This window comes from Chiloscyllium plagiosum, chromosome 42 (genome assembly GCF_004010195.1).
Source record: "Chiloscyllium plagiosum isolate BGI_BamShark_2017 chromosome 42, ASM401019v2, whole genome shotgun sequence".
Classification (NCBI taxonomy): Eukaryota; Metazoa; Chordata; class Chondrichthyes; order Orectolobiformes; family Hemiscylliidae; genus Chiloscyllium; species Chiloscyllium plagiosum.
The window spans coordinates 15,100,672-15,122,454 of record NC_057751.1 but is presented as its reverse complement, the minus strand read 5'-3'; the positions used below and the strand labels follow the sequence as shown (position 1 = coordinate 15,122,454).

The window sequence follows — 21,783 nt, the reverse complement described above, 5'->3', positions numbered from 1 at the left end:
GTAAGTTTGCAGATAACACCAAAATTGGAGGTGTAGTGGACAGCGAAGAGGGTTACCTCAGATTACAACAGGATCTGGACCAGATGGGCCAATGGGCTGAGAAGTGGCAGATGGAGTTTATTTCAGATAAATGCAAGGTGCTGCATTTTGGGAAAGCAAATCTTAGCAGAATTTATACACTTAATGGTAAGGTCCTCGGTAGTGTTGCTGAACAAAGAGACCTTGGAGCGCAGGTTCATAGCTCGTTGCAGGTAGATAGGATAGTGAAGAAGGCGTTTGGTATGCTTTCCTTTATTAGTCAGAGTATTGAATACAGGAGTTGGGAGGTCATGTTGCGGCTGTACAGGACCTGGGTTAGGCCACTGTTGGAATATTGCGTGCAATTCTGGTCTCCTTCCTATCAGAAAGATGTTGTGAAACTTGAAAGAGTTCAGAAAAGATTTACAAGGATGTTGCCAGAGTTGAAAGATTTGAGCTATAGGGAGAGGCTGAACAGGCTGGGGCTGTTTTCCCTGGAGCGTCGGAGGCTGAAGGGTGACCTTATGGAGGTTTACAAAATTATGAGGGGCATGAATAGGGTAAATAGCCAAACTCTTTTACCTGGGATCAGGGAGTCCAGAACTAGAGGGCATAGGTTTAGGGTGAGAGGGGAAAGATATAAAAGAGATCTAAGGGGCAACCTTTTCACACAGAGGATGTTACGGGTATGGAATGAGCTGCCAGAGGATGTGGTGGAGGCTGGTACAATTGCAACATTTAAAAGGCATTTGGATGGATATATGAATAGGAAAGGGTTTGGAGGGATATGGGCCAGGTGCTGGCAGGTGAGACTAGATTAGGTTGGGATATCTGGTTGGCATGGACAGGTTGGATTGAAGGGTCTGTTTGCATGCTGTACAACTCTATGACTCTAAAAGGAGTAGAGAGCTACATTGGTGAAAAGCTTACATGAGGCTTATATGCAAAAAGGCAGAAGAAATCCACACCAGATCGAAGGAAAATTATTGTATCATTACCCAAAGGAAAAACGTTAACAAACATGAAGAATGGGTACGTATTTGGCAAATGAATTGCAAAATAATTAATCGAGGGTGGTTGGGAAAATAAGAAGGTCGTATTCTTCTTGAAAAATAACCATTTACGTGGGACAATGAGCACAGGAATCTGTGTGCATGTATTGTTAGGTACTTAAATGAATGATACACATTATTACGTTCATAACACAAGCTGAAAAAAGCACTTGGATCAATTTCTGTGGGAATAGAATTGAAAAGGAGAGCGGTTATGGTAAACTTGTATCAAACTTGAGTTGACAATATGATCTTTGGAACACAGAATTAAGTTCACAAATGTTTGTGTACTCTGAATACTACGTAATTTAAAGGATTATACAAGGTAAAGTTGCCATAGTCCTTTTGGACCAGAGGGTTGCTCTCTTATCAGAGAGATGACACGTGGTGGTTTGAGGGTAACCACACTTCAGGCGAGGGGACAGATCGAGACGGGGAGCCCTCGATTATAATCTCAGCCAGTGCGGAAATTGAACCCATGCTGTTGGATCACACTGCATCGCAAACCCACAGTCCAATCAAATGAGCTAACCAATCTGACATAAGGAGGCAGAATGACAATAAAGCAGAATACCCAGCTAAGATATGTAACACTGCTATGAAGTAATTGGAACTCAACTGTCACTCATGGACAATCTAAAATCTACAACTGTAAAATTAATTATCCAAAAACACAGTATATTTCATGAAAAATTATTAGATTAATTCCTACAGTATGGAAACAGGCCCTTCGGCCCAACAAGTCCACACTGACCCTCCCAAGAGTAACCCACCCAGTCCCAGTCTGCTACTCTATATTTACCCATGACTAACACACCGAACACTATAGACAATTTAGCTTGGCCAATTCACCTAATCTGCACATCTTTGAATTGTGGGAGGAAACCGGAGCACCCTGAAGAAACCCACGCAGACATGGGGAGGAAATGCAAACTCCACCCAGACAGTCGCCCTAGGTGGGAATCGAACCCGGGCCACTGGAGCTGTGAGGCTGCAGTGCTAAACACTGAGCCACCGTGCTGACATGAAGATTTTTCTCTGTTATTTAAAAGTAAAATTGTGATAAAGTTTCTTAACAATTATGAAATATGTTTGAATCGTAGTTTCTCCATTAGAATATACAGTAATGCCATTAAATGTAAAAATTAGAAAATTAAAGAGTACATGAACAGCTTCCAATAGCAATAAATGAAATACATGAATACATGTATTGAGCAGCACGGTGGCACAGTGGTTAGCACTGCTGCCTCACAGCGCCAAAGACCCGGGTTCAGTTCCCGCCTCAGGCGACTAACTGTGTGGAGTTTGCACATTCTCCCCGTGCCTGTGTGGGTTTCCTCCGGGTGCTCCGGTTTCCTCCCACAGTCCAAAAAAATGTGCAGATTAGGTGAATTGGCCATGCTAAATTGCCTGTAGTGTTAGGTGAAGGGATAAATGTAGGGGAATGGGTCTGGATGGGTTGCGCTTCGGCGGGTCGGTGTGGACTGGTTGGGCCGAAGGGCCTGTATCCACACTGTAAGTAATCTAATCCAACAGGATACATGAAATCAGGAATGGAAATATTCCCTTAACCTGTTGGCAAAAGCTGCCTCCCTACAAAGTCACATCTTGGTCAAAATAACTTCTGCCTCTTCAAAAGCAGCCATTACCATTTTTAACTTGGGGAGAAAGATGCTGAAAACGAGACAACGTCCTGGGTTATTTGACATTCATGTCATAAATTAACACTTCCTCCTGATGCTGAAAGAGGATTTTATTTCATGATACTTAATATATTTTATGAATTTTATGTAATATTTAATTATTTATTGAAAATGCTGGTCACATGAGTGATTAAAAAGAGAGAGCATGAGGTGGCAATATTCCCCCACATCTGGTCTAATAGACAACGAATAGTGACAGCGAGTTGTAAACTGTACTTCTGTCACAGAGTTGTGTACAGGCTTTGTGCCAAAATATAGTGAATAATATCCTCTGCAGTGTGTGTGTGTTTGTGTGTGTGTAACTTGCAGAGTTACATTGTACTTTGCTCAAAAACTGCATGAATTCATGTAAAACTCTGTTACCTCACTTTTTAGATTAGAATCAATCTAAACATCATGGCATAGAAAGAGAACACAGGGGATTAACACCTTCAACATCTTGTCTCATTATCACCCATTGTTACAGCTAACTTGAGAATGCAACTTTTAAAAAAAAGGTTTTGTGATTTACACATGAAAGAAGTGAAACCATCATGGTATTCAAACAGATGAAAGACTCAACAGACAATCAAGGTATTTTTCAATGAATAATTTCAGTTACATCACACTGTAAATTTTTGCTATATATTTTGCGTTTTAGGTTTGAGTCCTCCACTATCACCTGATGAAGGAGCGACGCTCCGAAAGCTAGTGTGCTTCCAATTAAACCTGTTGGACTATAACCTGGTGTTGTGTGATTTTTAACTTTGTACACTTAATTTGCACCACATCTACAAACATTCACTCTCTTGTTAGCAAGTCGAAAGAGTGTATGGTCACTTTAAGAGAGAGGGGGCTTTTCTGAACTGAGAGATTGTGATAGCACACGTGTCTGTGATTAGCTGACTGATGCAGAGAGTGCTGAGAATTGGTAGTATGTCACAATTGCCTTGGAGTTGTGTTTTGATGTTAAGGCAACCAGACTTGAATTTAACCAATTAATTTAAATAATGCTTAGGCGACCAAAACCCAATTGAATTTGAATTTAAATGTATTGACAACATCAGACCAATGAGAGTGTTTGAGTCTTGGGGGAGAAAAAGGAAGGGCATGTTGAAAATTAGTAAGAGCTACTTGCCTGTGGAACATAACAGCACGTCATCTGAAAAGGGTCTCAATACTCTCAAAGAAAGCTGTCAGAAGGTACACCCTATTAAAGGCACCATGGAATTTTATGCAAGGATATTCGCAGTAAAAAAAACCACAGAAGACAGCCCAAGAATTAGATTAGATTACTTACAGTGTGGAAACAGGCCCTTCGGCCCAACAGGTCCACACCGACCCTCCGAAGAGCAACCCACCCAGGCCCATTCCCTACATTTACCCCTTCACCGAACACTACAGGCAATGTAGCATGGCCAATTCACGTAACCTGCACATTTTTGGACTGTGGGAGGAAACCGGAGCACCCAGAGGAAACCCACGCAGACACAGGGAGAATGTGCAAACTCCACACAGACATTGCCCGAGGTGGGAATTGAACCCAGGTCTCTAGCGCTGTAAGGCAGCAGTGCTAACCACTGTACCATCATGCCGCCCACCAAGGAGAAGACAGCAGAACTCGAAGGACAGAAGGAAACAGCAGATTTGGAAGACCAGAAGGAAGATTTCATAATAGACCATATGGACATTGAGAGATTAAATTAATTTAATGTTTAGTGATTGTGTTATTAGAGTAGCATTTTATTAAAGTTGGGGTCAGGTAGTGATTAGTTAAGAGAAAGGGCACTCAGTTTTGTTAATAGTTTAGTTTTCACTGTTAGAGTTAAGAAAATAAATTGTTATTTTTTTCTTTAAACCAGTAGAAATCGGGGGCTTTCACTCACTCACACTTTTAGCAAATTATGAGGCGAGGTGAGCTTTTCTGGAGTGTTAGTTTTAATTAGCAGAGGGGTTCAACCTCCATGTCCTAACATTCTCCACCACCAACTTTCAGGAGCACCAATGCACACCATCTCCAAGATGCACTACAGACATTCACCTCTTTAGACAGCACCTTCCAAACACATGACCAATAACATCTAAAAAGACAAAAGAAGCAGATGCATGGGAATATCACCACTTGCAGGTTCCCTTTCCAAATCACTCATCATCCTTACTTGGAAATAAATTGCCAATCCTTCAATGGTGCTGGGTCAAAGACCTGCAACCCTTCCTATTGGGATTGTGGCTGCACATACAAATGCAGTTGTTCAAGAATATGGCTCACCACCACCTTCTCAAGAGCAACTAGGGGCAGACAATAAGTGTTCGCCCATGCAGCAGCGTCGACATCCTAACAAAAAAAAAGGAACACAGGAGTAGAATAAACTATCCAACTCTTCGAATTGGTACCACAATTTTACCTCATGGAAGATTATCTACCTCAATGTCATATTTGTATAATTTCCCCATACCCCTTGATGTCATTAGCTTTAATTACTGAATTTCCACAGCTCTCTGGAGTACAAAATTCGAAAGGTTCACCATTTTGAGTGAAAACGTTTAGTCTCATCTCATTGCTGAACGATTTGCCTTTTATTCAGTGACTGTATCCTCTGATTCTAAACCTCAGTAATAGCGTAACATCCTTTCTGTAACAACTCTGTTTATCCCTTTTGAAAAATTCCAAGTTTTCATGAGATCAACTCTCTTGCTTCTCAACCCCAAAGAACACAGGTCCTGTCTCCTCAATCTCTCTTCACGGTCTGGGTGAGATACTGTTCGGAGGGTTGGTGTGGACTTGTTGGGCCAAATGGCCTGTTTCCATACTGTAGGGATTCTATGATTAATAAAACAGTCTCACTATCTCAGAAATAAGTTTAGGAAACCCCTGTTGCATTACCTCTATGGCAAGTACATCCTCCGTCAGGCAAGCGATCAGAACAGTACACAATATCCCAGCTGCAGTCTCACGAGTGTTCTACATAATTGAAGTCATATTTCTTTGCTTCTATATTCCAACGCAAATCATATGACAAAGGTCAGCATTTCAAGCACCATCTGAATTGCTTGCTGCAATTCAGATGGTGTATGTTAGCTTTCAGCAATTTTTGAATATCTCGGCCTATAGTCCCTTCGGAGACAAAACTTTCTAATCACTCCCATTTAAGAAATAGACTGCACCTTTGTTCTTCCTACTAAACTGGATAACCTCACATTTACCTGCATTCTCCTCAGCACTGGAAGTATTATGCCGACAATTGATTTAGGATCATTAGCTGGGATTGTAGTATGGAGTATAGGTGCACAATCCTTTATCTGAAATCCCAAAATCTGAAAAGCTCCAAAATCCAAAGTTGTTTTCGCGAAGTCTTTTTCTCCTGAACAAGATTGTTTGGTGTGCAAATAATTAACCCAACTCTGTACCCACTCGACCCACATCACTCAGATGTGATATGGGGGCCTGGCCCAGCATCGGCAGGCGTCAATTCTGTTTCAGGACTCTTAGTATCTCAGGTGCATCTGCTGTTCTTAGGATTTTTAAAAATTTCACCGTTAAACTGTCACTTATTCCGAAATCCAAAAAATTCTGAATTCTGAAAACCAGCTGGTACCGAGGATTTCGGATAAAGAATTGTGTACCTGTACTTGCACATACTGGGAAGCTACATATATTAATACACAGGGCCCTGCTGTTGACACGAAAATCAATGTGCACATATCCGGCTTGTTCCAACACATTAAAATAGGTGACAATCATTCTCTGGTTTATTTCTCAGAGCATTGCTTTCACCAATCAGAATCAATCTGCCTTGTTTATAATTTAAACAAAATGTGGCATTTAATTGTCAATCATCATTAACTGATTCATTCTCCTTAGCAATGCCTCTATCAATTAGAGTCCAACCAAACATTGAAACTATATCAGAGAACAGTGCTGTTTAGTGATTAAAAGGATAATAAATTGGCTGTATTTTATACAGAAACGAAACTTCAATATTTCATAAAAATGCACAACTCTCTTTTTAGTTTTAAATCTATTTTGCCCATTTAAAAACATTTATAAAATACAGTTCTAAAAGGGCCTCAATGTTGTCATGCAAAATGCCATGTTTTCTCTCATATATTCGTTCACTACTTGATTACTCCTTATCATATCAGCATACTTTCCATTGTTCCAGAGGTCAAGGATTCAAAACCTACATGACAGCCACAATCTAGTATTCCTTGAAAAAAAAATTAATTGCTGCCATTTGCTGTTCTAATTTCTAAAAGGCAGCATTTCCAAAGAATGAAGACTTTGGTTTAACTGGTAAGATGAGATACAGCCACAACAGAAGATGTCAGCATAAAAACAGAATTGAAACAGCTTCAGTCCAGAGACACCTTTGGTTTTGTAATGAAGGTGGGTTGCCAATCAAACGTGGCATTTTGCCCAGTAAAACAGGGACTGAATGACATTGGCTAATGTGATCGATGCTTACAAGACACCGTAATTGTGATTGTATTTCAACACCCAATTTAAAATTGATGTTGTTAAAAAATATACTTCACACCCATGTCAGGAAAGTGCAGACAACCAATTCGGGTTCTCAACAGCCACTATAGTAGCTGCTTAAAAAAATCCAGCAGTTGACGCGATGATGATCTGTGAATGAACAAACATCTGGTGTAAAACAGTCCTGTTTGGGCATTCTTACAGATACTTCATCACATTGTCAGACACTTCAAAAAGAGGTTTAAAATAAAACGTGTGTTTAAAGTTCAAAACTTCTCTCAGATCAGATGCAAGAATAGGATTGATTAAAATGACACAATGGAAGTACCAAGTGATAGCGAAAGAAGCAATTTAAGCTGAATGTTGCCAACTTTGATTTCAAAGATCAAAATGAAAACTGAAGTATGCCCTCTTGCAATCTTTGGCAAAGCTGCAGATTGATTAATGTGTATTAAAATTCTGCCCATTTGTTAAGGTTTGATTATGGTCTTCAAAGAACCACAAGTCTCAGACTGCAGCAATTCCTGAACACACACACATCAGACCAATGTGCTCTGAAACAGATGTATAATAATCAGTGACGTTGCCTTGTGTAAAATAGCTACTTACATGATGATTCCAGTTATAAAAAAACACTTTGGCAAATGGAGATGAAAGCTTTTAACCTAAATGTTAGTACAACTACAGGAATGCTTCACGATTGAGAACAATCAAAACAAGATCATCTGCATTAAAGTTTCAAGACCAATATGACTCTTTTTCACTTTCCATAAATGCTGTCAGACCTCCGAGGTTTCTCCAGCACTTTTTATTTATGCTTCAGATCTCTAGTGTCCACAGTACTTTTGATTTGAGATAACTTGTGTAGATAGCCAGCCATTGAACCATTAAAAATCTAGCCTCACAATCTGCAATTTCAGGACACCATGAAAGTAGATTTATCATGGTTAAGGGGCTTTGTTGTCAACTAGTCAGACTGTCGTGCTGCTTTTTTGTTGTTCTTGAAGACTGGGGTTTAATGTTCATGATTCTGCAAGCATATGAACAAATTGGGCAAAAGCTTTAACACCAATTTGACCAAATCTTTAGACAGTGAGATCTTCTTGCTCTATGCCCCTATTAATAAAGCTCTTTCACTTGTCCTACCTATCCACCTGTCTTCAGTGATCTGTGTAGGTTTCCACCCAGGTCTCTCTACTCCTGCACTCCTTTAGAATTCAATGTTCTTCCGACCAAAGCACATCACATCACACTTCTCTGCATTGAATCTCATCTGCTACCTATCTGCCCACTCCCTTCAACTTGTCACTGTCTCTTTGGAGTTCCACACTGTCCTCCTCACAGTTTACAACTCCTCCAAGTTGAATGTCATGTGCAAACATTGAAACTGTTCATTACACACCAGATCTGGATCATTAATACATACCAGGAAAAGCAAGGGTCCCAACACTGACCCATGGGGAACTAGACTACAAACCATCCCCCAGCCCGAAAAATATCCATTCACCATTTCCTAATATTCAACCAATTTTATATGTATGGTGATCATGTCTGCCTTATACCATGACCTATCATTTTCCTCAAGTCTGTTATCTAGTGTTATATCATATGCCTACAGGATATCCATGTATTTCAAATCAAAAGCATTACCTCATTGACCCTTTGTGTTATCTCTTCTAAAAACTGCAATAAGTTGGCTAAACACAACTCCCCCCCCCCGTTAGAATGCTGGATGTCTACTTCACACTCAGTCAGTCACTAGCAAGAGGAATGGATTGCTTGTTGGGGGAGTGGATTGTGCAGGGACTGAAACTATAGCTTCAGCCCTCCCAAAAGGTCTATCCATCAAGCACTGGATATCAAACATTGAAAATAATTTCTGCTCCACTTAAAGATACAAGATGGATATAAAAACCCTAAACCCTCCATCCCTTAGGATCCAATCAAGAAGAAGTTATCAAATTTAGATATGGTGAACTCACACGTTTACTCAGCAAAACACAGTCATGCAGACCAGAAAGACAGAAATTTCACCTGAATTCTGTAATTTGTCTCATCACCCTTGAATCTGAGGTTCAGCAGTATCTCTATGCTAGGGGAATTGTTAGTATCAAGAGCCAAATACACTCCAGTTATCGACTGTCACCATATTGCCCCCACAGCTCACTTGGATGCAAGATCTTAACAACTAAAACACTGAAAATGCTAAATACTCTATTATCTGTTTTGCTGCTTAAAAAGAAACAAGAATGAAATGACAATTAACTAAATAAGCTGCGAAATAAAAAAAAGTAAGTCAGGAGAGCAAGGCATTTTTCTTTCAAAATCTGTCCTTTTACAACTATGTAAATTATTCTAGGCAAACTGAATACAAAATAAAAGCGCACATAATCCTCCAAGACATCTTACTGGAATAATTTTGCTGTTGGTTTCTAGAAATTCGTTCGGTCTTCCTTCCTTATCCCAACAATGTAGTGAAATACAACACATTTTGTGATAAATAAGTAATGGCTCCCAATTAATGTTGTAGGGTACTTGTCTATGAATGTTTAAAGTATTCACTCAAAATCCATCCCTCGATTATTTTAGCTGTATACTAACCATTTATTTCAATCAGGTTAACTACCCCTAAAATATTAAAGCAAGAAAAATCTGGGAAAAAGTTCTTAAAGGATATACAATCTAACTTGTCCCATAATTTTCAAGGTACAGAATAGGAAATTGATACCTACCATGAATTTGGCATCTCCTTTGGAAAGTGTGTTTGTGACAAAATTTATCGCTTCCAGGCATTCCACAACTGGATTGAGGAGCTTTGGCTGAAGATAAAATCCAACAAAAAAGTCAGAGCTACAGCATATTTAACTTATATAAAATTTATTTATTAGTGCAGTCAGTAGGTTTATTTATCACCTAAGAAAACTTCCACATGAATTGATTGGTGCTTTACAACCATGGCAATGCTCTTATTGCACAATGTTCTCATTGGTTCAAATTGCTCCTGTTACCATACTTCACCCAAATATTACACAACTCAAAAAGCAGTCTACAGCCACAAACCAAGTTTGGAAAATTCATTTGCTGTGTCTTCGTAAAATAAATATTTATGCTAGAAGTTCATAAGAAATAGGAACAGAATAGGCCCCTCAAGTTTGCTCTGCTATTCAACAGGATCATTGCTGATCTGTCATTTCTCACATCCACCTTAACTGTGTTTTTGCTGTAACATTTGATTCTCTTACTTATCAAGAATTTATCTTGGTCTTAAAAATACTCAAGGTCTCTGTCCACACAGCTCTGTGGCATGGAGTTCCAAAGACTCTCAACCTTCTGAGAGAAGAAATTCCTTCTTATTTCAATCTTTATGCTAAAATTCTCCTAGGAGGGGAAACATCCTCTCAACATTTACCCTGTCAAGCCCCTTAGGAATCTGACATGTATTGTTGAGATCACCTTTTATTCCTCTAAATTCCAATGAGTCAAGTCCCAACGTGTTCAGCCTTTGCTCACAAGACAATCCCTCCATACCAGTGAACCTTCTCTGAACTTCTTCCAATGAAATAATGTCTTTCCTTAAATAAGGGGACCAAAACTGCTTACAGTACTCCAGAAGTGGTCTCAGCGGTATCTCATCCAGCTGCAGAAAGACTTCGCTACATTTATACTCCAAGCCCCTCATACTCAAGGCTTTTAGTGCATCATGTGTGCATGATGTATAATTCTGCCAAAGTCCCTTTTGAGTTGCAGCTTTCTGCAGTTTATCTCCATTTAAATGATATGCTATTCTTTTGTTCCCCCTTTCAAAATGAACTACTTTACATTTTCCGATATAATACACCATTTGATAACTTTTTGCCCAATAACCTAACTTATTAATATTTCTCTATAAACTGTTTTCATTCCTTTGGCAGAAAATGCACTTCCTCCTTTAGGATACTACTGGTATGCCAAGGACAGCAATGATTTTTGTGAAGTAAACCTGAAAGAGATACATGGAGTTGCAAGTGGTGATATTAGAAATAACATTCCTTTGGCATTAAAACTTTCTGAATGTAACTTTAAAGAAAATAGTCCCCATGTTGTAGTTTGAAATTGATCTAAATTAAGAAATGAAACATAAATAAAATGCAGCCTAAAGGTAAAACAAAATAGGCTGAATATACTTCTCGGAAGAAATATTTCATTATTAACTAAAGACATTTTAGAAAGAATATCCTAGTTAGTTTCTTCAATTCAAAGTTTCTTTAATTCTTTACTTAGAGTTTTAAAAGAGACTTCTGATTGGCAGCAACAGGATATTCTCTGTGGTGCAAATTCAACAAGTTTCTGAAAACAATTTAACAATCTTTACTTGGATTTTGAAACAGAAATTCATCTCAAGTTGGTCAAATCAGAACATTCAATGATAACTGGATGAATGTTCATCAACTTCAGTGCCTGCAAAGCTTGAGTACAACTCTCATTTCTAGGAGTTGTCTTGCAACAATTATTGAACATTCTGACCAGTTGCATGAAAAATCATATTTAAGAAATTCATATCACTTCCATCCTTCAATCTTTTTACCATCACAAGAACAATATGTACTTTTTGTAAGATGATTGTTTTTTTTCCATTCATGGGACATGGACATTTCTGCCAGCATTTTTGCCTATTCCTGGCTGCCCTCGAGAAACTGGTGGCGAGCTGCTTCTTGAACTGCTGCAGTCCACGTGTTGTTAATTGACCCACAATGCCATTAGGGACGGAATTGCAGGAATTTGAACCAGCGACAGTGAGGGAATTGCAATGTATTTCTAAGTCAGGATAATGAGTAGTTTGGAGGGGAACTCGCAGGTGTTACCATTATCTGCTGCCTTTGTCCATGCAGATGGAAGTGGTTGTGGCTTTGAAACGTACGGTCTAAGGATCCATGATGAATTTCTGCACTCATTTTGTCGATAGTACACATCTGCTACTGAACATCAATGGTGGAGGAAGTAGATGTTTGTGGGTGTCATCCCAATTAAGCAGGCTGCTTTGTCCTGGATGATATTAAAGCCTCTTGAGCATTGTTGGAGGGTGCACTCATCCAAGCAACTGAGGAGTATTCTATCACACTTCTGACTTGTGCCTTATCGATGATGGAGAGGCTTTGGGAGTCAGGAGGTAAGTTTCTTGTAGTATTCTGAGCCTTTGACACAGTCTTATGTTTGTAGGGCGAGTCCAATTGAAGTTCTGGTCAATGATAACCTCCAGAATGTTGATAGCGTAGTATTCACTGGTAGCCATTGAATGTCAAGGAGCAACAGTTAGATTGTCTTTTATTAGAAATGGTCATTGCCTGGCATTTGTGTGGTACGAATGTTACTTCCTACTTGCCCAAGTCTAGATGTTGTCCAGATCTTGTTACATTTGATTTGGAGATGCCGGTGTTGGACTGGGGCGTACAAAGTTAAAAATTGCACAACACCAGGTTATAGTCCAACAGGTTTAATTGGAAGCACACTAGCTTTCGGAGCGACTATCAGCTGATGAAGGAGCATCGCTCCGAAAGCTAGTGTGCTTTCAATTAAACCTGTTGGACTATAGCCTGGTGTTGTGTGATTTTTAACCTTGTTACATTTGAACATGGTCTGTTCACTATCTGCAGAGTCATGAATATTGCTCAACATTGCTAAAGCAGCTAAAAATGGATGGGCCTCGGACACGTACCTGAATAACATCTGCAGAGATGTCCTGGACCTGAGATGACTGACTTCCAACAACCACAACCATCTTCCTTTGTGCAGATTATGACTCTAACCAGTGGTGAATTTGCCTCCAAACACAATAATTTCTGTTTTGTTCGGGCTGCTTGATGCTACTGTCAGTCAAATGCGGACTTCATGCCAAGGGCGCTCACTCGCTCCTCCCCTCTGGAATTCGTCTGTATGATCCATGTTTGAACCAAGACTGTAATGAGGTCAGGAGCTGTGTGGCCCTAGCAGAACCCAAACTAGGCATAACTCAGCAGGTTATTGCTGAGTAGATGCTGCTTGATAGCACTGTTGATAACACCCTCCAAAACTTTACTGATGATCAAGAGCAGACTATTGGATAGAAATTGGCCAGTTTGGATTTGCCTTGGTTTTTGTAGGCAGGACACACCTGGACATATTTTCACAAATGCCAGTGTTGTAACTGTATTGGAAGAACCTTGCGAGGGGAGCAACAAGTTCTGGAGCACAAGTCTTCAGTATTATTGCCACAGCCCATAGCCTTTGCACTATCCAATGCCTCCAACCATTTCTTGATGTCATGTGGAGTGATTCAAATTAGCTATAGACTAGCATCAGTGATGCTGGGACCACTGGAGGAGGCAAAGATGGATCAACTCGGCACTTCTGGCTGAAGATGATTGCAAAATGCTTCAAGCATATGTTTTGCAGTGTTTGGGTGCTTCCATAATTGTGGATGGGATATTTGTGGACCCTGCTCTTTCAGTGAGTTGTTTAATTGTCCATCACCTTGAATGATTAGATGTGACAGGACTGCAGAGCTTAGATCTGATCTACAGGTTGTGGAGTTGCCTTGCTTTGTCACTTGCTGCTTATGCTGTTTGGCAAGTAAGTAGTGTAGTGTTTGGTAGCTTCATCTTATTTTTAGATATGCCTGGTGCTGCTTCTGGCATGCCCTCCTGCATTCTCCATTGAAGCAAGGATGATCCCTGACTTGACAGTAATGTTCAAGTGGGGTATGAAATCATAGGTTGTGCTGAAGTACCATCCTGCTGATATTGATGGCTGACAGCACCTCAGAAATGTCCACTCTTCAGCTGCTAGATGTACACGAAGTCTGTTCCATTTAGCATGGTGATAGTGTCACACAACATGAGGGACAGTATTCTCAACAAGGCAGGACTTCATTTGCACAAGGACTGGGTGGTAGTCACTCTCACCAATACTATCACAGACAGATGTGTCTGCATTTGGGAGATTGGTAAGGATGAGGTCAAGTTAGTTCCCTCACCACCTGCCACAGACCCAGTCTAGCAGCCGTGTCCTATAGAACTCAACCAGCTCTATTAGTAGAACTATTACTGAGCCACTCTTGAAGGACATGGAAATCCCCATCCAGAATACATTTTATACCCTTACCACCCTGAGCTCTTCCTCCATTTGTTCAACAATTTGAAGTATTGTTTCATCAGCGGAGAACAGTACATGGCAACCAGCAGGATGTTTCCTTACCTGTGTTGAATCTGAAGCCATGGGATTGCTGGGTCTGTCCTGCTGGTGGGAATGGGATGTATCCAAGGCTGATGACGGTGGTGCCTGAGACAGTGTGTGTCACGCATGATTCCATGAGTAAGTTGAGCTCTTGTTTGACTAGTGTGAACAGCTCTTCCAATTTTGAATATCCCCCCCCCCACCACCAAGTTGTTAGTGAAGAAGATTTTGCAGGGTTGATAGGATTGTTTCTGCCATTGTCTTTTCTAATTCCTAGGTCAATGCCTGGTGGTCCATCCAGTTTCATTTCTTTGTTTCTATTCTTTTGGTTTTCTATTTTTAACATCTTGATATTTACTTCATTCGAATCAGAGTTCATCACACTACCTCTGACTCTTGTTTTGCTCATATCTCACGATCACAAATGCCAATGCCTCTCTGCATATTCAAATACAATAATTATACAACTGTGAGGCACCCAAAATACTTTGTCCAGAAAAAAGATCCTCAATACATATAACAGGTTGATACTTCAGACAAAATTCATTTTGAGAAAGAAGGCATAAAGAATTATAAATTCTATTGAGTACAGTGAATACCCAGAAGCAAATAAAGATGATCTTCAAGGATTCACGTATCATAAACTTCAAAGAAAAATCTGAACAGTTTGTAACCACCCCATGTCAGAAGATAAAATTACAGCCTTGAAATCATTCCAACATAACCATTAGTCAATGTGAACTTTATGGGATACGACAAGTGTCTTTTTTTTTGCTGGCTCGCAGCTGTGTTAGCGCAGTTTCCAGCAAAGAACACATTCCTGGTTAACATGCAATGATGTACATAGAGTGATTAGTTGTCACTCATTCATATTAACTAAACATTTCTCAAGGCAGACTGACTATAGCTCACTTCTTTGGTCAGGAGTTTTCTCCCTGCACAACAGACCATTTATCCAATCTACAGAATTATTTTCCCAAGTGGACCAATCGCTTGGCTTGTTGACTCTCCAGAACTTGTCATTTGAAACTGCAGCATGAACATTGACCATTGACCATTGATCTCAACTTCTCTACATGCCAACACAAACTAATTGAGCTCCCACTAACCTTGTACCACTCCATTCTCTGAAGTTCAACCTGGACAACTGTCACTATATCTGCTGACAGAGTGGTGCTGTTGTTCCATAGCGAACAAATGTCTTCAGCTTGTGAAGGTTAGCCTTTATTATGGACTGAATGGGATTGTGTGAACTGGAGAGCCCGTATCACGAGCAGTGGCTACATCGAATTGAGTTACACCTCTTATTTTCCCTAGGATATGATCACACCAGTGAATATCTTGTTATAATTTCCCCGAACATCACTGATCGCATCTTCTCTGTAGATCTTAGCCCCCGCAAGTTGTGCAATTTCTTAGTCGGCAATTTTGAACATCTCAATTCTGCCTCCTTCCCCAGATGCACAAACAGGAATGCATGCATAGATACAACTTTTCAGTCTGTTATTGTCCCAGACAACTGTTTCTCCCCATCTCCAATCTCTTCTATATATTCACAACTCTTCCAACAGTGTCCACCTCCTTTCCCAGTTTTTTGACTCAAACCATCTCTTTTTCACAATGACATTCAGTCCCTCTGAGGATAGTACATGGGACTTCTCCCTTAATTAAATTCCTGCCAGCCCACCTCCTTTGTTCAATTCTGTCAGTTTTTCTCCTAATCAATATTAGTCTGCTGTTTTCCTTAACTTAGATGACAGGGTTTCAACCACATCCATCCTATTGGAAAAAGGTTCTCCTCACATTAACAGTTCAACCCAACTAGACTCCACCTGTAACAAAATACCTCCACCATTTTTGGCACCTTCAATCACTTCTTCCCTCCCTTCCAAAATGACCATTCACTCCGTGATACCCTGCAACAACACAACAATCAAAGTCTGGAGGTGTAAAATCTGCAATTTCATCTGCTCCCACCAACCACTCCTTTCAAATCAGTATGATGTAGCCACGGCTCATGATATGGGTTCTCCAGTTCACACAAACCTGATTGTTGAACATCTCCATTCAGTTCATAAGAAAGGCTTAAGCATCCAGTCACTTGCCACATAATTCTCCACCCTAAACTCACTGTGAATTGTCTGCAAATGCCCACATACACTATACCAGTAAAGCTCAATCAAGTTCAAGCAACACCATCTCATGTTTCAATTAGGCATTTCACAGCCTTCTGGACTCAGTGAAGTGTTCACCAATGTCTAATGATAAACACAGTTCCTATTTTATAATCAATGACTGTTGGTTACAATTCTTCAAAATCTTCTTTATTCTTCTTCAACTCCATCTTGAATTTCTTTCCTTATCTTATTTTAATCCCCATTTTGACTTTTACTATTATCTCTTCTGACACTGGATCACGCTTGCTGTTCACCCTGTCACAGGTCTTCTCTTTTCATCTGCACATCACCCATCAGCTACCATTGCATCCACCCCCTCCCTGCATTTGCTTGATAGCTGATACAGCTCACTGACTTTTTCCAGTTGTGAAGGAAATTCACTGAGCTAGAACATGAACTCTGTTTCTCTCTCTCTCTCTCCACAGATGCTGTCTGGCATGCTGAGTATTCATAGCAGTTCCTTTTTGTTACAGCCCATACAGTGCCATCCTCTTGTTTTCAATTTTCACTTCCTGCCAATCTCTCAATTTTGCTTTCCTGTTGACAACACTGAATCTAGGTAGGGGATAAGCCAACCATGGTTAATTAGGGTAGTTAAGGATAGCATCAAATTGAAAGGAAAAAAAGAAGATAATTGGACAAAATGTAGTGGTAAACCAGAGAATTAGGAAAGTTTTAAAAACCAATAAAATACAACTGAAAAATACTAATGAGAGAGATCAAATACTTTGCATCAGTCTTCACAGCAGAAGATATTGGTAGCATTCCAAAATTCCTAAATAATCAAGGGGAAGGGGAAATAATTATCACAGAGAGAAAACATGAGGGAAACAAATGGGGCTAAAGATTGATATATCCCTGAGCCTGATGGGAAGCACCCTCAAGATATTGAAGTAGGTAGCTCCCGAGGTAGTGCATGCACTGGTAGTAATCTTCCAAGAATCCTTAAATTCTGAAAAAATCACACAGAATTGGAAAACTGCCAACATAACACATGCATTTAAACATGGAGATATAAAAAAACAAGTAACTATAGACCAATTAAACTTAACATCTGTCATTGGGAAAATGATAGAGTCTTTTAGAAAGAATGTAACAGTAAAGATGTGATCAAGCAGAAATAACATGGCTTTCTGAAGGGGAAACTACACCTGACAAATTTACCAGAATTCTTTGGGCAGGTAACAAGCAGGAAACAAAGAGTACATTTGTAATTTCAGAAGGCATTTGATAAGGTATTGCACATTAGGGTACTGAGGCTGATGGTGTTAGGCATAAAATATGAGCATGGACAGAGGATTGGTGAACTACTAGATAACGGAGTTGGCATAAGGACAGCATTTTAAAAGTGGCAACCTGAAACTAGTGGAGTATTGTGGCCATTATTATTCACAATATATATTAATGACTTGAATGAGGAAAGTGAATGCCCGAAAGCTAAGCTTGTGAATGACACAAAAATAGGTGTCAAGGCAACTGGTGAGGATTGCACAAAGTGTTTGCAAATGGACATAGACAGGTTATTGAGTGGACAAAAACTTGGCAGATGAAAATAGAATGTGTAAAGATGTGAGGTTATGCATTTTAGCAGGAAGAACAGATTAGCTGAATATCAGTTCAACAGAAAAAGACTGCAGAATGCTGTAGAACAGACAATTTTGAGAATGGAGTAAAAAAGTCGGGGAGTTTTGCTAAAACTATCCAAAACATGAGTCAGACCATGAGTCAGTTGGAATACTATGAAGAGTTTTGGACCCTTTCACTAAGGAAAGACAGTCAGAAAGAAGGTTCAGTGTAAGGACAGTTTGAGAAGGTTGGACCTGTATTCACTGGAATTCAGGAGAATGAGAGGCAACCTTTTTGAAATATGCAAGATTGTCATGGAACTTGACTAGGTAAACGAGGAAAGGTCGTTTCCCCTTGTCTGGACCAGAGAGCAGAAGCTCAAAAAAGGATCTAATTTAAGTCAGAGATGAGGAGAAATTCCTGGACTGAGGAGGAAATGAATCTGAGAAGTTTGTGCAAAGGGATTTCAATTCTTCCAGCCTTTTCAGCATATGATGAAAACAATAATAATCTACAAACTACCCAGGAGTGGTAAGGAAAGGTTTAATTGTAATGTCGTAACTCTGGCAGGTGTTTGCATGGTATTCTTGTTCTTTACCATGTCTCCAATAAACTCAGCAAAAGACGTTTCTGATGATACAATACTGTGTGTCTAGTAATTTCCAAAAATATCAAAACATTTCAGTTTAAAAGGACAGCACATCTTCAAAACAATTCCAAGGATTGGTTGCCAGTTTTATAAGCTATTTACAAGATGAATCTCCTCACATTTAGTCTTAAGCCCATGACAACCTTTAACGTAAAGAGAATAGTATCACTCTGCCAAATGTAAGGGCATATTTTCCTTTTGTAAGTTAGTGATGTTCTGTGGGTAACAAGAACATTTTAAAAATGTATCTGGATTCACATTACTTTTGTTAAGATGGAATTGTTTTGCAGCCTACTTGATCAAAAAATGTTTAATTAAATATTAGCAAGTCCAAATTTTGCCTTATTTGGATTGGTCCTTTTGGGCGGCACGGTGGCATAGTGGTTAGCACTGCTGCCTCACAGCGCCAGAGACCCGGGTTCAATTCCCGCCTCAGGCGACTGACTGTGTGGAGTTTTGACGATTCTCCCCGTGTTAGTGTGGGTTTCCTCCGGGTGCTCCGGTTTCCTCCCACCGTCCAAAGGTGTGCAGGTCAGGTGATTTGGCCATGCTAAATTGCCCGTAGTGTTAGGTGAAGGGGTAAATGTATGGGTGGGTTGCGCATCGGCGGGTCAGTGTGGACTTGTTGGGCCGAAGGGCCTGTTTCCACACTGTAAGTAATCTAATCTAATCTAATATTGTAATTCACTCTCCATACATAGATAACAAAGGAATCTACTCTCCTTTTCCAATACACAAGACGAACCCTAGAGGAATAAGCTTTCAAGTTTTATTTTTTGTTTTGTATTGCCATATGGCTGCACAACAAAGATGTAAATCCCTGCTGCAAAATCTCTTTCCAGGAATTTAAGAAAATAAAAATACAATTGAGGTTTGTATATAAAAACTAGAGGATTTACCCCCTCACATCTCTAGATTAACCAGAATGTCGGAACAGTTTCTGAACAAGAGGAGAGAGAGCCCTCTGCTGTTTTATCAGTATAATGCAGACACATGAATGGGCATAGTACTGTTCAGAAGCCAGTAGCAGCAAAGAAATGAGCACAGCATTTTGTCATGAGTTCATTAAAAATGAGCAAGGCAATTTAATTCTTCTTGATTTATCCAGAGGCTGTGTGCTTGATGTAATTTTAAAAAGACATTTGAATTTCTCAACCATTTACTTCTGCAGTCATGGTGTGGGGCCTCAGCCCACCTAATTACAGTGGGAGTTCAAATGACAATTTACTGGTATCAAGGAAAGATGCTGCAATTAAGATAGAGTTATCCCTTGACATGAGCACATGGAAGTCACGAAACCAAACAGCAACCAATTTCAGGATCAGCTCTGTCATTCAATGAGATCATGGCTGACAAACTTCAAATCCACTTTGCAGCCTTTTACCCATAATCCTTGATTTCCATACTATTTGGAAATCTAACTCAGTCTTGAATATGGTTAGTGACCCAACCTCTACAGTCCTCTGTTACAGAATTCCATGGACACATCACTCTCAGCGAACAAAATGACTCTCATCTTTGTCTAAAATGGGTGACCCATCTCTCTGTGATTATGCTGTCTGGTACTCGACCCCCAAAAGGAAAATAACCTCTCAGAACCTACTCTGGCAAATCTCTAGCAATTCTATGTATTAGAAGAAGGTCACCTCTCATTCTTTTAATTACAATGAGTACAGGCCAACCTACTCAACCTCTCCATGCAAGACAGTCCCTCCATACTCAGAATCAGCCCAATGAACCTTCTCTGGACTGCCTCATCAGCTCATGACCAATCAAGACCAGTCTTTGACTAAGGGAGCCTCCGGCCAATATCAAATCTCTTTTGGAGGAACTATATCAGGAACAAAGAAATCAGAATGCCCACTCAGCACAAAAACAGCCATACCTGAGACCATCAGTCTCTTACAATTGCAACTAATACAGGTTATTGGCCAATTTGTCAAGAAGATTGACATGAAGACAGCACTCTAGGTGATCCAAAGTCAACTCTCTTCAGACCTTGAGGCTGACCAGCGGCATTCAGATTTGCGTTTTGTGCAATATCTAAAAACACTCAACTTTGGTTTCCATATTCACACAGATATCCTCCCACTGGTGAAGTAGACATTCAGAAATTGTAAACCTTTCTTGTATTATTCACTTATGGCTATTGATATCACCGGCAAAGCCATCATTTGTTGGCCATCCTTAATTAGTTTTGAAATGTGGTGGCGAAGGTACATGCACAGTGCTCTTATGCGAGGAGGTCTGAAGATTGTGACCAACCGACAGTGAAGGAATGACAAAATAGCTACAAATCAGAATGATGTGTGTTCCCAAGCACCTGCTCTGTTATCCTTCAATTTGGGAAGGGAAGCCACGACATGTTGCTGAGGTGCAACTCGTGATCAAAGATCACAGGAAAGAAATTTAATGATTATATTCTGCCCTAGCCAACATAATTACATTTGTATCCTTTAAAGTTGCACTGTAGGTTGTTTAAATGACAGATTCAGATAGGCTAAAAAGGTTAAGACACACTGTGCATGTCTGCACACATCAGAATTGAGAATGCCTAACAATGACACTCAACAGGGAATATTTCTAAGATCAAACAATGGAATTTGCACTCTAAGGAAATTTTGGCCTCTCAGCGAGGATGCTGTTTCTGTTCAAAACTGAATTCCAAAACACAAATTTTCCTCAAAAATGTTTATTGCTGTAAACGTATCTGCCAATTTTTATTATCAATTCCCTTCTGGGCCATAAAACTACAAAATTTTACACCTCTCGACTTTCAATAATCTTCAGGCTTTTAAAGCCCAAACTGGGAGTCATCTAACTCACCATCTTTTGTTTTATGTAGTTTTCAGGTCTACTCTCTGATTTTCCTGGTTTCCTGCACCATGGATCCTGGCACTTCACATGAAAAGATAAATTACCTTGAACTTCAAAGCTTCAACGATCTCATGAAATTCTATCCAGCATAGTT

General features: G+C 39.8%; 1 protein-coding gene across 4 annotated transcripts in view; it reads right to left on the bottom strand.

Annotated features, from left to right (window-relative positions):
- Positions 1 to 21,783, bottom strand: part of polb (polymerase (DNA directed), beta) — a 109,688-nt gene that overhangs the window by 54,318 nt on the left and 33,587 nt on the right. For all 4 annotated transcript variants that reach the window (XM_043681581.1, XM_043681582.1, XM_043681583.1 and 1 more), the window contains exon 11: positions 9,965 to 10,051. In XM_043681581.1, the coding sequence (XP_043537516.1) occupies positions 9,965 to 10,051 (87 nt within the window). The remainder of the gene's footprint in view (positions 1 to 9,964; positions 10,052 to 21,783) is intronic.